Source organism: Henckelia pumila, chromosome 4 (genome assembly GCF_033568475.1).
Source record: "Henckelia pumila isolate YLH828 chromosome 4, ASM3356847v2, whole genome shotgun sequence".
In the NCBI taxonomy this organism is placed as follows: domain Eukaryota; kingdom Viridiplantae; phylum Streptophyta; class Magnoliopsida; order Lamiales; family Gesneriaceae; genus Henckelia; species Henckelia pumila.
The window spans coordinates 205,479,299-205,495,511 of record NC_133123.1 but is presented as its reverse complement, the minus strand read 5'-3'; the positions used below and the strand labels follow the sequence as shown (position 1 = coordinate 205,495,511).

At 39.4% G+C, this 16,213-nt stretch overlaps 1 protein-coding gene across 1 annotated transcript; it reads left to right on the top strand.

Moving 5' to 3' along the window:
- Nucleotides 1-5,386: 5,386 nt before the first annotated feature.
- On the top strand, nucleotides 5,387-8,356 carry LOC140862657 (uncharacterized). Its single transcript, XM_073265687.1, has one exon. It carries the CDS (start codon nucleotides 5,387-5,389, stop codon nucleotides 8,354-8,356), a length of 2,970 nt encoding a protein of 989 aa, XP_073121788.1.
- Nucleotides 8,357-16,213: the final 7,857 nt, after the last annotated feature.

Genomic DNA, 16,213 nt, shown 5'->3' with positions numbered 1-16,213 from the left:
TTCTAAAGACAACATTTTTTTTCAGTTGTCGTAGCCTACTTAAAACTGTTGTAGAATCCATCGTTGTAAAAAGTCAGCTCAACGACAACAATTTTTAACTGGTGTATTTTCAGCTACGACAACATTTTTACAACGTTTTGTAAATGTTGTCTATTAAAGTGATATACAACAGATTCACAACGTTTTTAAATCGTTGTCTTTAGGAGTGATATACGATAGTTTCACAACATTTTAAAACTGTTGTTGTTTAGCGTGGTAGACAACATTGTGACAACAAATTAAAACTGTTGTCTTTGACTAAGATATAAAATTGTTTGACAACAAAAAAATGTTGTCTCTTTTTCATTAGAATTACAACAGTTTACAACATTTAAAAACTGTTGTCTTTGATCGTTTTTTATATCATTTTAAAAGCATGACCTTATTTAATTAATCAATTTATAAAATTGTTGTCTATTGTATTTACACCATGTATTATTTAATTAATTAAAAATAAAAATAATTGAGATAACAATTGATTAAGAACACATGAAATTGAACTCCAATATAAATGTGTATCATAGCTAGACTGATCACAATATAATCTACCAAGAAAAAAACATAAAATATATATCCACAATCCACAAACTTTTGGCACATGTTTACAAAACCAAAAAGTACACCTACAAATGTGACCTGCGCACATCAATCCAAAACATGTTGGTAGCTTGTTTGATCTAATTTCTCTGCCATTGCAATTGCTTGCGAAAACAAGCACCAGCCATAATTTTTGAAGTGATGTTAGTTTGTTAACCAAACATAAATTATAGCACTGTTCATTCTAGAACAGCCCCGAAAAATAATACGCATTTTTCATGTGATAAGTTAGCTACATAATAAGGTGATATGTACCTCCTAAGCGGAAATCACTCAAATCAAACATTATTAATTGTTTACATTTAGCTAGAGAATCCAAGAACTGTAAATCACCATCTTCCCCGAAAATAATATGCATCTTACATTTCTTCTAGGAATCATGCCATTGAACAGATTCACACCCAATCCAAGAAAATTCAAAGTCTTTAACTTGCCAAGAACAGAAGGAATAGAACCTCGAAAACTATTAGCAGCAAACGAAAGAGACCTAATCGAAGAAAGATTACCAAAACTTGGAGGGAATTCTCCAGTAAAGTTATTGAAATGAAGCTGAAATCTTTGAAGATTATGCAATGTTCCAAGCTGAGCTGGTACATTTCTAGTCAACTTATTCCAACCTAACCTGAAGCTCCAGGCTAGAGCAACCCGCAAGATTAACGGCTTTTTAGTAAATTATTATAAAATAAAAAAAATAATAATGAAAATAGTGCATTCTACAAATCTTTACCAATCTATGACAATCCGGAACAGACTGTTTCGGATTCAACTTAATAATAATATAAAAAAGCAAAATCGGTTGGACCAAGGCTGGGTGGACCAGTCGATTTTTAAATTTTTTTTTTTAAAACGGTGAAGAGAAGAATGAAGGGACACGAGAATTAAATACTTTTAAGAACTGGGCAATCTGGGTCGTGTATTTTGAAATAAACGGTGGAGATGCACGAAGCGTGCCAAGAAGTTGAAGCGACCTCTGACAAGACCTCTGACACACGCTCTACGAAGCATTTTAGGGCTGACGTCAGGCTTGTCTCTTGACCCGGGCTCCAGCTTGAGAAGGCCACATGGATGCTAATTTCTCGGGACAGCGAAGCAGGTTCTAGCCCGACTATTTTTTGGAGGTATGGTGATATCCTGGTAAGATAACCCGGGGTCTCAAGGAACCAGGTGGTCTGGAGGACCCAGGAGATTTTAAAAACGACATTAACTTTGTGATCCTTGATATCATTTTATTTACAAAAATGCCACACACATATAAAATGATCTATTTGTTACGTTTCAGTGATTATTTATTTATGAAAAACATTATCTCTTTTAATTTTAATTTTAATTTTTTTTGCCTTTTTTTTTAAATTTTTTTTTATTTTACAAGTACGCAATGTGTACATGACAATACTAATATATATGTAATTAAGGTAGTTGCATGCACGAGAGTACTAATATATATATAATTAAGATTCTATCCTTCCTTCAAAAAACCAAAAAAAAAAAGAACAAATCTCTATCTTCATTTTAAACTTCATTTTTCCATTATAATCTTCAATTTGTGATTTCATTTATTTTAAAATTTAAATTGATTTGAAACAAATATATAATACATATATACAATAAATAATATTCATATTTTAATCGCACACGCAACTCATTTTATTTTCAAATTTAAATTGATTTTTAATAAACATATAATATTTATACAATAAATAATATTCATATTTCAATCACATAGTATATGTAATTACGATTCTACCCTTTTTAATAACCGATTCTTAATTAATTTGGTGAAACCTATAATAAAATTACATTAATACCCATAATATTGCTTTCAAATCTTCAATATTATTTTCATCCATGTTTTAAAATTTAATCATAACTTTATCTATATTTAAAATTCAATCATATATCTTATCTATATTTTAAAAATTTTAGATAATCTATTACTTTTAATAAAAATTTGTAAAAATCATTAATTTGAAGATAACAAAAAAATTTATCATTTTTATATAAATATTTAGCTGTATAAGCACATTGTGCATAAGAACCTAGAGGTAGGGTGATGAAACTTTTTAAAAAATTGCACAAATATCCCTTTAATTTCTCCCACATTTCACTCACCTGAATTCTATCTCTATATAACATTTAACTCTTTTAATTTTTTAAACAACTAATGAAATAATAAAAATTACTTTACACTTAACATAGTTACTAAAATACCCGAAAACTAAAAGTTAGTGTACCAAAACCAAAATTTGATAAATTAGTGAGCCAAAACAAAAAAATGGACAAGTTAATGGACCAAAAAAATATTTTTCATATCTAAGAACCTCACTTCTAAGAAATAAAATGTATTTATGTGAATGAATTGTAAACAGTAACGTACTTTATATATATAGATATTATAAAATTTAGAGATCATGTTAAAAATAAAATATGTAAAGATTATTTATATAAAGCTTATGAACCGGTCTTTTATAATAATCATGAAATGATAAATGATAAATGATAAATGATTAAAAGTATATAAGATTTGGATAAGATTAAGATAATTTTATTTGTTAGTAAATTTATATAAATAAAATATACTCACATATCGTACGTGTTCACTCATCGAAAATTATATTTTTTAAGATATTCATAGAAATTTCAAGTTACTCGGGTTTATAATTACTACAAAGAGTGAAAATATGGGCGATCTAAAATAAAAATTGGTGTAGCCAAAAAATATTTGGACCCGACGAGTTGCTTCCGCAAAATCCGGAGTATCAACAATTCCTTGTATGTTCTCTGTCGAGATCTTCAATGGGTTGTTTTTACGTCACAAAACAAATTCCTACGTCAAACAAAGTCAGAGGAGCTGGGAGGGTTCTCGGTGAAGGCACTCCGACGTTCAAGTCCTTGATTACTCAAGGTGTTACCCCGAGAAAATATTTCAACCCGAGTCCGTTTATAATGGGTCTACTAGATATGACCAGGACTAGTATTTTATGGGCCGACCTGGGCTGGGCCTAGTATGCCGCACGCATCTTTTTTATAATTCGAGTGAGACTCTGATATATGTGAGATAAGTATGGATCTTCTCAAATATTCACAAGATAGAGATAAACTTAAGAAGGATCCAATGGATGAAGAGTCCTAGTCCAGGATATGTTATAATTCGACTAGGTAACTTATTCTATTTTCTCCTATAAATACAGGTACTGTTATGGTTGTATGAATTATTCATTACTTACTCTTCATTATTCATCACACATTCACTCTCACTTTTACATTCACGCACTCATATCTCTCAGTTTTCACATTAATCATACCCTCTGCCTTCAAGACACTGACTTAGGCATCGGAGGGGTCACGCCGAAAACACTTTCGGCGTCCCTTTGACCTAGCTGTTGCTTGTGCAGTTCCGCCATACCCGACCCGACCTACTTTCTAAAGGATTTGGAGGATCCATTCTACCAGACCAAACCCGAGGTAAAATTTCGACATCATCAATTGGCGCCGTCTGTGGGAATTTGAAGAAAAAGAGTTTCGATGGCTAATCAGAATGGAAATCACCCAAATTTAGAGGAGTTAGTAACTCAGGCTGTTCAGAGGGCTTTGGCGGAAAGGGATGAGGCCAATCCTCCGCACCCCGATCATAATGCCCACCTCGAGGAGATAAAAAAGTTGAAGGAGGAGATGGAGCAGTTAAGGAAGAAGCAGGCCGGGTACCTAGCTACCACAACCAGAAACATTCCTTTTACTCAGGAGATATTGGACGCCGACCTCCCCAAGCAGTTCAAATTGCCTCATGTTGGAGAATATGATGGCAAGGGAGATCCTGAAGACCATTTAGCGCGCTTCGAGAATGCAGCTCTGTTGCATAAATATTCTGATCAGATTAAGTGTCGGGCTTTTCTTACTACTCTCATAGGACCAGCCCAGCAATGGTTCAATATGTTATGCTCCGGAGAGATCAAGGAATTCAAGGATTTTAGCAAATCCTTCGTGCACCACTTCGCCAGTAGCAAAAAGCATCCTACCACTACTTTCAGTCTCTTCGCAATCAAGCAAAGGGAGCATGAAAATTTGAGAGCATATATCCGCAGGTTTAGTGCCTTGGCTCTTGAGGTACCCACTGCGACACCAGATCTGCTTATCAGTGCCTTCATGCAAGGGCTGGATACAAAAGGTTTTCTCAAATCCCTAAGCGGAAACATACGAGGAACTACTCGCCCGAGCGGAGAAATATGTCAACATGGAAGAAATACAGGTTTCTAGAGCTGCTGTGAAGAGGGAACGACCAAAAAGTCCAAAGGGTAATAGGGTTCCTAACAATAATTCGGGAATGGGACAGCCATTTCGGCCCGTTTTGTTGGGAGAGTTCACTTCTCTCACCCCTTTACGCATGAACAAAGTACGAGCTTTACAAATTTGTGACGATCGTAAACTCACGCAGAGGCCTCCCTGGGCTGAGAAGGGACCTCGTAATAGGGAATCAGATAAATATTGTCACTTTCACAATGAGTATGGGCATACGACAGAGGACTGTCGTCAATTAGATCAAGAAATTGAAAGAATAATACAGCAACACTCTGAATTAAAAAACATATTGACTCGGCAGGAAAGGTATCGCCCGAACAGGGGACAGGGAGGAAGGTCAAGACAAAGAGCCAGGACTGCTCCTCCCCATGAAGATTTCAACCAACCCAATCAAGAACAGCCCAGGGATGACCGAGCTCATCAGAGACCAGCCCCGCCCGCTTGAGGAATTATCAACATGATTTCTGGAGGTCCTACTGATAGTGATTCCAACCGAGCCAGGAAGACTAGCAGCAGAAAGTTAATGAATATGGAGATCGACAATCAGATTGTTCATACTGGCCCGACCCTCTCTTTTGGACCGGAAGATATGAAAGGGGTGGCTAGAAACCATAATGACGCACTAGTAATAAGAGCTATGATCGCAAATTATGATGTAGCCCGGATATTTGTGGATTCAGGCAGCTCTGTCAACGTTCTATTTCAGGAAGCAATAAGTCAAATGGATTTGGGGCAGTACAAGATAGAACCAGTCGTAACATCACTCTTTGGTTTCACAGGTCATGCCATCCGACCTGTGGGGTTAGTGCATTTACCCTTAACTCTGGGTAAAAGCAACATCCGCAAAACCAGGATTGTGAGTTTCATTATTGTTGACGCTCCGTCTGCCTACAATGCCATACTAGGCAGACCTGCCATGACCACTTTTATGGCCGTGGCATCAGCCCTGCATCAGAAAATAAAATTCCCGGTGGGAAATGAGGTTGGTGAGGTAGAAGGGGACCAAATCATAGCTCGCAAATGTTATGTAGAGGAGGTCAGAATAGAGCAAAAAGTTGCCAGGACTGATAATGTTGGCAGACCTGGACTTTTTGTGATGGAAAAGGTCAACTTGATAGAGGACACATCTGTCACCACTGAAGAAGAAATTGAGGAAATCATGATATCACCTCCCTCTGGGGTGGTGAAAATTGCTCACACCCTTGAAACACGGTTGAAGCAACCGCTACTGGAATGCTTGGAAAAAAATAAGGATGTTTTTGCATGGTCGGTTTCCGACCTGACAGGGGTACATCGGGAAATGGCAGAGCACAAACTCAATATAATAAAGAGTTGTCGCCCTATTATCCAAAAGAAAAGGCACTTCGGTCCCGAAAAGGATGCGGTTATAAAGGAACAAGTGGACGAATTACTCAGAGCGGGACACATTGAGGAAATCTACTTCCCGACCTGGCTGTCCAATATAGTGCTGGTGCCAAAGTCCTCAGGCAAATGGCGCATGTGCGTGGATTTTCGGGATCTAAACAAGGCTTGTCCAAAGGACTGTTATCCGTTACCCAGAATTGATCAACTTGTCGATTCGACAGCAGGACACGAGCTGCTCTGCTTCTTGGACGCCTATCAAGGATATCATCAAATCCCATTAGCCAGAGAGGACAAGGATAAAGTAAGTTTTGTGACGTCAACAGGAACATATTGTTACGTAGTTATGCCATTTGGGCTCAAAAATGCTGGGGCTACATATCAAAGGCTGATGGATAAAGTATTCGAGCAACAAATTGGGAAGGATATCGAAGTCTATGTAGATGATATTCTGGTCAAGACCCGAACTATGGACCAGTTTATTACTGACTTAACTCAAACCTTTCAGACCCTAAAGCGCTACAAGCTTAAGCTAAACCCTAACAAGTGTACTTTCGGAGTCCGAGCTGGAAAGTTTTTGGGTTATATGGTCACGCAAAGGGTAATAGAAGCTAATCCTGAAAAAGTTCAAGCTATCATTTCTATGAGCTCCCCTAGGAATATACAGGAAGTACAGAGATTAACGGGAAGAATTACAGCACTGGCCCGATTTATAAGCAGATCGGCAGATAAAAGCCTCCCTTTCTTTAAAGCATTAAGGAAAACGAAGAATTTTGAATGGAATGAAGAAAGTGATAAAGCATTCCAAGACTTGAAGACTTACTTAAAACAATTACCCGTATTGAATAAACCTACCCAAGGGGAAGAATTGTTCTTATATTTGGCAGTTACACCCCGAGCAGTCAGTTCGGTCCTTGTCAAAAAGGACGGAATAAATCATCAGCCCGTATATTTCGTCAGTCACGCCTTGAGGGGGCCCGAGCTCAATTACCTGACTCAGGAAAAGCTTGCTCTAGCTTTGATCATCACAACAAGAAAATTAAGGCCTTATTTTCTCTCACATCCTATCACTGTACTCACCAATAGTGCTTTGGGAAAGATCGCGGCTAACCCGGATGTATCGGGTAGACTGGTCAGATGGATCACAGAATTGAGTGAGTACGATATCAAATATGAAGCTCGAACAGCTATAAAAGCCCAAGCCCTAGCTGATTTCTTGGCAGAAACAATTCAGCTAGAACAAGAAGAACTATGGAAGATCTTTGTAGATGGGTCATCATGCAAGTCCGGGAGCGGAGCAGGAATTGTAATAATCTCACCTTGGGGTGAAGAGACTAAAATTTCAATCAGACTAGACTTCAGAGCCTCCAATAATGAATCAGAATACGAGGCCTTGTTACTCGGCCTTAAGGCAGCGCGTAATTTGGGGGTTTCCCGAGCTATCCTATATTCCGATTCCCAATTAGCTATTCAACAGGGCAACGGAAAGTTTGAAGTCAAGGACGATAAAATGAGAAAATATGCCAATGCATTGGACAAAGCCAAAGAAGGATTCACAGATCTGAAATTAGAGCTAATTCCCCGAACCAAGAACATCAAGGCTGACCACTTGGCCCGTTTAGCCAGCACTTTGAGTGACCAACCGGATCCCATTGTCACGGGTCGGGAGCTCGTGTCCCAGCTGGAAACTTTGGATGACATGCTAGCCCAAGTACCAGAAGGGGATTGGAGGTATGATATACACAAATATCTAACTACAAAAGAACTGCCAAGTGATAATAAAAAAGCAAGGGAAGTAAAAAGAAGGGCCCTCCGCTTTGTCATGATCAATCAAATTCTGTTCAAGCGATCCTTCTCTCAGCCTTTGTTAAAATGCTTGGGCCCGGATGAGGCCAATTATGTGTTGCGGGAAATTCATGAGGGATCTTGTGGCAGTCACCTGGGCAGTCTTGCCCTAGCTCGAAAAGCACTTCTGGCAGGATTCTTCTGGCCTACCATGCGAAAAAACTCATCAGCTCTGGTTAATTCATGTTATAATTGTCAGAGACATGCTAACTTACAGTAGAGACGCAGAATACATGAAGGCAGTAGTAGCTGCTTGTCCTTTTGATCAGTGGGGAATGGATATTGTAGGACCATTCCCTGTTAACACGGGGCAAAGAAAGTTTTTATTGGTCGCGGTCGACTATTTCTCTAAATGGGTGGAGGCCGAGCCCCTAGCTAAAATTACAGAAAATGAAGTGCTCAATTTTCTGTGGAAAAATATAGTATGCCGTTTCGGAATCCCTCGCAGGTTGGCCTCGGACAATGAGAGGCAGTTCTGTGGCTCCAAAGTTCGAGCATGGTGTCAAGAGATGAAGATTGAACAAGTTTTCACCTCTGTTGCATACCCTCAAGGGAATGGACAGGTTGAGGTTACCAACAGGACGATTGTCCAAGCTCTCAAAACACGGCTAGATGCAGCTAAGGGAAAATGGGCAGACGAACTCCCTTTTGTATTATGGTCCTATCGAACTACAACTCGATCTGGTACAGGTGAAACTCCTTTCAGTATGGTGTATGGGACGGAAGCAGTTCTCCCGGTAGAAATTGGACAAGAGAGTGCGAGGATAATGGCGTATGGGGCAAACAATCAAGCACTACGAGCAATGGATTTGGACTTACTCGAAGAACACAGGTCCCGAGCAGCACTTAGGCTCGCAGCCTATCGTAAACGAATGACCCAGGCTTACAACAAAAGAGTATACCCTAAAGTTTTTCAGGAGGGAGATCTGGTTATGCGCAAGATACAACATCCAGGGGAAAGAGGAAAGCTGGAGGCCAAGTATGAAGGCCCATTCAAAGTAATAGGAAAAGCTGGAATTGCGGCATATTATCTGGAAGATGCCCAAGGCAAGAAGGGTAAAAGGCCCTGGAATGCTCAGCACTTGAAAAAATACTATCCCTAAGCAGGCCAGCCCGGGTTTTCACCACAGTATCTATAACTCATCAAGCTGGTCCTTAACCAGTGGGTTTTTTTTTCTTTTTACGTTATGAAAGTCAGTCCTGTTTTTATTTATCTCAGGGTCAGTCTTGTTTTGTGTCAATTTTGTTTTTTTTTTTTTAAAAAAAAAACAATCGCGCAGTAGGAGCCAATTTTTCTTATATAACGCATTAGTACTTTTAGACATTCTTTACAAAGCCCAGGCAGGTCTGGCACTCAAAGTCCACTTCAGTGGCACGCAAGGACCACACCAGTGGAACTAAAAGCCCAGGCAGGTCTGGCACTCAAAGTCCACTTCAGTGGCACGCAAGGACCACACCAGTGGAACTAAAAGCCCAGGCAGGTCTGGCACTCAAAGTCCACCTCAGTGGCACGCAAGGACCACATCAGTGAAACTAAAAGCCCAGGCAGGTCTGGCACTCAAAGTCCACTTCAGTGTCACGCAAGGACCACATCAGTGGAACTAAAAGCCCAGGCAGGTCTGGTACTCAAAGTCCACTTCAGTGACACGCAAGGACCACATCAGTGGAACTAAAAGCCAGGCAGGTCTGGCACTCAAAGTCCACTTCAGTGGCACGCAAGGACCACATCAGTGGAACTAAAAGCCCAGGCAGGTCTGGCACTCAAAGTTCACTTCAGTGGCACGCAAGGACCACATCAGTGGAACTAAAAGCCCAGGCAGGTCTGGCACTCAAAGTCCACTTCAGTGGCACGCAAGGACCACATCAGTGAAACTAAAAGCCCAGGCAGGTCTGGCACTCAAAGTCCACTTCAGTGGCACACAAGGACCACATCAGTGGAACTAAAAGCCCAGGCAGGTCTGGCACTCAAAGTCCACTTCAGTGGCACGCAAGGGCCACATCAGTGGAACTAAAAGCCCAGGCAGGTCTGGCGCTCAAAGTCCACCTCAGTGGCACTCATGGACCACAACAGTGGAACTAAAAGCCCAGGCAGGTCTGGCACACAAAGTCCACCTCAGTGGCCCACCAATGGAATTCAAAACCCAGACAGGTCTGGTACTTAAAATTAGCAATTAGCAATACTAACACCCACATTTTGGTGGGTAATTGAAAATCCTAGTATGATTCAAGCTCGAGGGTCACAGTAGAGTTTAAAGAGCTTAGAAAAAGTACTAATTTGCATCCAACTAGTCCAGGCACCCTTGAAGGTCGGAATTCAATTCTCACTCATCCAGTCCGGATACATATAGCTCGGGTTTTAGGGATACACTGGATTAATTATGACTTGATTCAGCTAGTCCGAGTGCATATAGGATAAGTCCTTAAAATTTTTAAGGGTGTGGTTTTGTCATCCAGCCAGTCCGGGTATATTTAGTACGGGCTTTCAGTAATTTACACGGTAAAGTTTGACTCAACTGGAATTCAACCAGTCCGGGTATATATGTAGGTCGGGCTCTTAAATGATTTATACTTGATAAATTTTGTGGCTGGATTTGCATGCACATTTATAACAGTAAAACAATGTTAGAAAAGGAAAATTCTTAAATAAAAATGAACTGGGCAAAAACATTCATATGTGAAAGAGTAAACAATGTATCAGCCCTACCTGGGCAATAACCGAAATCAATGACCTCGCAGGGTCTACCATTTAGATCATGTTTTTAAACAATATTTATACAAATAATCAAAGGGCGGGGGCGTCCTGTGACTTTGAGCTCTGATCGGGATCTTCTGGCTTCTCTTGCTCGGCCTTCTCCGAGTCTTCATCGGGCATGTCATCAAGAGCCTTGGTACAATCTAGGAAAAGGGCGGGGTGCTCGGCTTCTGAGTACCCATTAGCCCTGAACTGGGCTAAGCACCCCTTGAAACCCTCATCAAAGAAAGTAGCCGCCTTCTCAGCTACGGCGTTAGCAAAATCGGCGGAATTCAAGAATTCTCTTTTCCCGACCTCCTTCGCAGCCTCAAGTTCCCAAGTCAGGGCCCGTACTTGGTTCTTTAGTTCAATCTTATCCACTTCCAGCTCGGCAGTCTTTTTATGAGTAGCCTCCAGAGCATCCCGTATGGATTCAATCTCCACCCTCATCTCGGTCACCTTTTCATCATGATCAGCCTTCATTTCCCGGGTTTTAGTGTGAGCTCAGAAATCCGAGCAACGAAGGCCTCCTGGTTCAGGTTGTGTTCTTCCCGGTCTTTGAAAGCTCGGCTGGTGATCTCCCCTCCCCAAGCTAGAGCCTGTGAAAACACGAAGGGTAAAACCCAGCTCGGTACATGACAGCTCCGTATACAAGGTAAGATCGAAAAATGCAATATACCTGCAGAGATGAAAGAGCGAAGTTCTGTTCAGCTTCCAAGGTAGGCACTCCTTGAAGGATTTTTAAATCAGAACGAGAAATCAGGTTCTGCATTATGCCTAGGCACCCTTGGGGGTCGAGCTTCGAGAAAAATGACATCTCTGAGACCCCGAGCTGATCGGGCATGCCCTGAGGTTCAGCGTCAGGTAGGGACCCGAACTCTATTATGGGTTCTTTGCCACGGGCTCGGGACGAGGAAACAATGGACGGCTGCTCAAGCTCGGGAAGATTAGTGCTGGGTTTTTCCTTGGTTTTGGAAGCTTTCTTTTTTGACTGTTCAGTGGGAGGAGGTTCGGGATGAGTTCTGGCCTCACTGTCCTCTGTTTTCTTCCTCTTCAAGTTCTTCAGTGCAGCTCTGAAGTTGGCAGGCATAGCGACAGATTTGATCCTGTCGTCTAAAAAATATATATATACATATATAAAAATACGGTAAATCAAAGGCATAAGGGGAATCAGTCTAAGATAAGGATAGCACGGGTACAGGGGTACTACCTACATCCCCTTGGATCTCTACTCCCTTCCCACTGAAGCCATAATGACAGAGCAGATCCTCCTCAATCAGGCTCTCAATATCAAAAGTTTGCGCGGACATGGTATTGATAAAATTGGTAAAGTTGTGAGTAGGCAGGGCTGGCAGTTCAGGACTGGTAAAGTTCATAGCCCAGTTAGACCGGCATTCCCATGGCTGGTTGGGGTTGACAAAAAAGTATCTGTTTGTCCAGCCTTTGTGTGAGCTAGGCTTACCCTTCAAAAAGGGGTATTCGGGTCGCATGGAAATATAGAAGCGGCCCGGGGCGGTTTTCTTAATTTGCAAAAAGTAAATGAAATTTCCTATGTCTAAGGGAATTCGGAAGAAACAGAAAAGTACACCTAATGATAGAATTGAACTAAAATAGTTCGGGGATAATTGACTCGGGCACACACAAAAGTATTGACATAAGTAGGAAATGCAGTTCGGGACTGGAAATCTTAAACCCGTCTTGATTTGATCTAAGCTGAAGCTCAAGAAATTAGGGGGGGTCTGTGAGCCCGGTCTTTACGGCCCGGGATTATAAGATCATAGGTATCGGGCATTCCCGATTTCTCCCTAATAAGGGGACCTAGGTCTGTACTTATATGGGAGGCCAGGACTTCATACCATTGTTTCCCTTTGGCAGATAATCGGGCTTCATCCGACCTGAGTTTGTGCAGTCGCTTTAATTTTTCTATACGAGTCTCCGACAGATCCAGCTCTGAGCTTGGATTATTGGAATCGGAGGGCTCGGGGTTGTTAGAGGGAGAATTAGATGCTTCAAAAAAGGCTACTATTTCCCGAACAGAAGTCTCATCTGGGGAGGACATATTAATCAACCTAGTGTAAGGACGGTAGGACTTACAGGTGAAAGAGTTGTAGCTCGGGAGTGACACAAACAAGAAAGACGCAGTAGTCCGGGTCGGGCGAGCTCTTGAAATTTTTGCAGCGTAATAGTACAAGAGTGAAAGGTGAAAAAAAAAACAAAATTTTTACCGCCTAGTATATATAGAGGTGGTGAATCGATCTGGACCGTTGATTTTTAACATGATCTACGGCTCGGGACGGGACAAGCCATGTTTTTTTTGGCTTCGGGAAAAGAACCGTCAGAGGACATCTGAGCCGTTCATTAAAAACACATCACGCGGATCCTGATCTAGACCGTTCAAAAAAAACACATTGCATGAATTAAATTCTGAACTGGTCGAATGACACATGCATAAATCGGGGTTCGGATTAAATTCTTAGTCTAACTTCATTCTTCTTTTAGACTAGTTCGGGAGGTACTATTGTTATCCCGAGAAAATATTTCAACCCGAGCCCGTTTATAATGGGTCTACTAGATATGACCAGGACTGGTATTTTATGGGCCGACCTGGGCTGGGCCTAGTATGCCGCACGCATTTTTTTTATAATTCGAGTGAGACTCTGATATATGTGAGATAAGTATGGATCTTCTCAAATATTCACAAGATAGAGATAAACTTAAGAAGGATCCAATGGATGAAGAGTCCTAGTCCAGGATATGTTATAATTTGACTAGGTAACTTATTCTATTTTCTCCTATAAATACAGGTACTGTTATGGTTGTATGAATTATTCATTACTTACTCTTCATTATTCATCACACATTCACTCTCACTTTTACATTCACGCACTCATATCTCTCAGTTTTCGCATTAATCATACCTTCTGCCTTCAAGACACTGACTTAGGCATCGGAGGGGTCACGCCGAAAACACTTTCGGCGTCCCTTTGACCTAGCTGTTGCTTGTGTAGTTCCGCCATACCCGACCCGACCTACTTTCTAAAGGATTTGGAGGATCCATTCTACCAGACCGAACCCGAGGTAAAATTTCGACATCATCACAAGGAATAATAATCGAGAGTAGAGAGTTATAGTGTTAAAGAAAGTGTGTACCTTAATAATAAGGTGATTTGATATATATATATATATATATTCGAAGAATTTCACAGGCTTGAGCATTTTATGGGCTTTGTAGAATTCAGAGTCTGCTTAAATTAAACATAAATAATGCTTAAATAAGCTTGGACCTCAAAAATATTTAGAGTGAACCACCCATCAAAAATTAAACGAAAACATTTAGAAAATTATCTTGATTCAGAGAAATGCAAGAGAGATTGACGGGCCTCAGTGAAGATGAAAACAATCAGAGGTAATTTTTATCTGATGTCCGCTCTGAAGCGAGTTTGGTTGCCTTCTGGTTTGTTCTTAATTTCGGGTTTAGTCAGTTTGAGGCGATAAACACTAGTGTTGAGGCCCAACCGAACATATATCCTCGAAACATCAAATGTTGATGAGGCTGCATCTACACGAACTCCCATAGATGAGAACATAGGAAACACTGTCGATGTGCAGGGAATAGAAGCTCCAATAATTTGCTCAGATGCAAGTGCATCACATGATTTCGTAAGTGGAATCATGAAAGTCGTGCCGAAAATTGATGTAATTAAGCCAAATGAAAATTTACCTTATTAGTTGAATAGAATCAAATATTATTGAGCTCGTGTTTCACATTTTCGCAGAGTATTGCTGATTATTGGCTATTGTCTGATGCGGATGTGAGCATCACAAACATGTGGAGAATAGAACGTATCCTAACTTAATAAGCGCTGTTCATTTCTTCTATTTTCACTAATTAATTTTTCATTTACATTTCATGACTACTGAATATTAGCTAAAATCGACTGGAACAGTTTGAACACACTAGATGAAGATTATAATTCCATGATAAGTACCAGTGTGTTGCAAGCCCATACTCCGCCAAGTTCTTCAAGGCCTAATGTAGTCGATGCCACCGTGAATAAAACACAATCAGATACTTGATCTTGAACTAAGGAGCTCGTTCGCATCCCTTCCCGCTCTTAAATTTTCTAGCATTTAGAAGTCAAGAGCATAACCATACTACACTCCAACTTCATAATACAGGTATCTATATTATATATTTTCAGTACGTTCAAGAAAGCAAGTGAGCCGTGAATGAAGAGAAGGCATGAGAATTAATTCATTGTACAGTTTCTGTCTAGAAGACGTATTTGTAATAGCAATGTATGCATATTTTGAAATTTTCTATTGTAGAGTATCACACGGTGCATGTATGCTCGTTTATTATGTAATATATGTATATGCGAATTATGCGAAAACTAGACCTGGTTATGTTGAATAAATGTAATAGATACACACTGTATTTGAAATTTTGTATCTATAGAAAATGCTATTTCAGTTTTGGTGGTAAATGTATTTTGATTATTTTTATTAGAGGACATCTATATATATCATGCTCCGAATTGAAATATTCTCCCTCGATGTTAAAACAATGTTAAATTATATATTTAGCCTATAAAAATAGGCATCCACTTTTATTAATGAGGGAAAAAAATGTCGAAATCAAAATTATACTCTATCTATTATCTTATAGAATCCATTATCATGGTTAATTTAAAATTTAAATCAACCGCTTATCAACTTTTTTCCACTCCATATATTTTTTTGTTCTTATCTTCCTCAATTTTTTTTTATTTATGTAGCTTTTATTATTATGTTGCACATGCATCGTGTATGTCTCATTGTCAGCAATCATAAAAGATTCAAGTGTTATATTAAAATTTATATACTATATATATTACATGTGCAATACGTAAGCATCGTTCACCAGTAATAAAATATTTTTTGTGATTTAATATAATGGTAATTAACCATTAAATTTGATTTTTTATCATAAAAACCATTTTAAAAAATACTTGTACATAAAATATAATGATAGATGATCACGTTTTTCGTCATCTAAAATATGTAGAGAATCATGGGATGGATAAAATAATGTAAAGGATAATTTGTTGATAAGATAAATTAAAATTTTAATTTCAAACTAGTGACAAATATAAAAGTTATATCTACAACTGATTTTAGATAAATCAATTTATATAATTAGTTTAGATTTGGTTTAATTTTATCCAAGCTTTTAAAAAACAAGATTAAGCGTAAAAAAAAATATATACTAACTAATCCAAACACTTTAGCTATAAGATTCTTTAGTCTTTTACAGATTCAGAGGCAGTATTGTTGGGGAAGCTAAGAGAATAAAATCATTTTTTT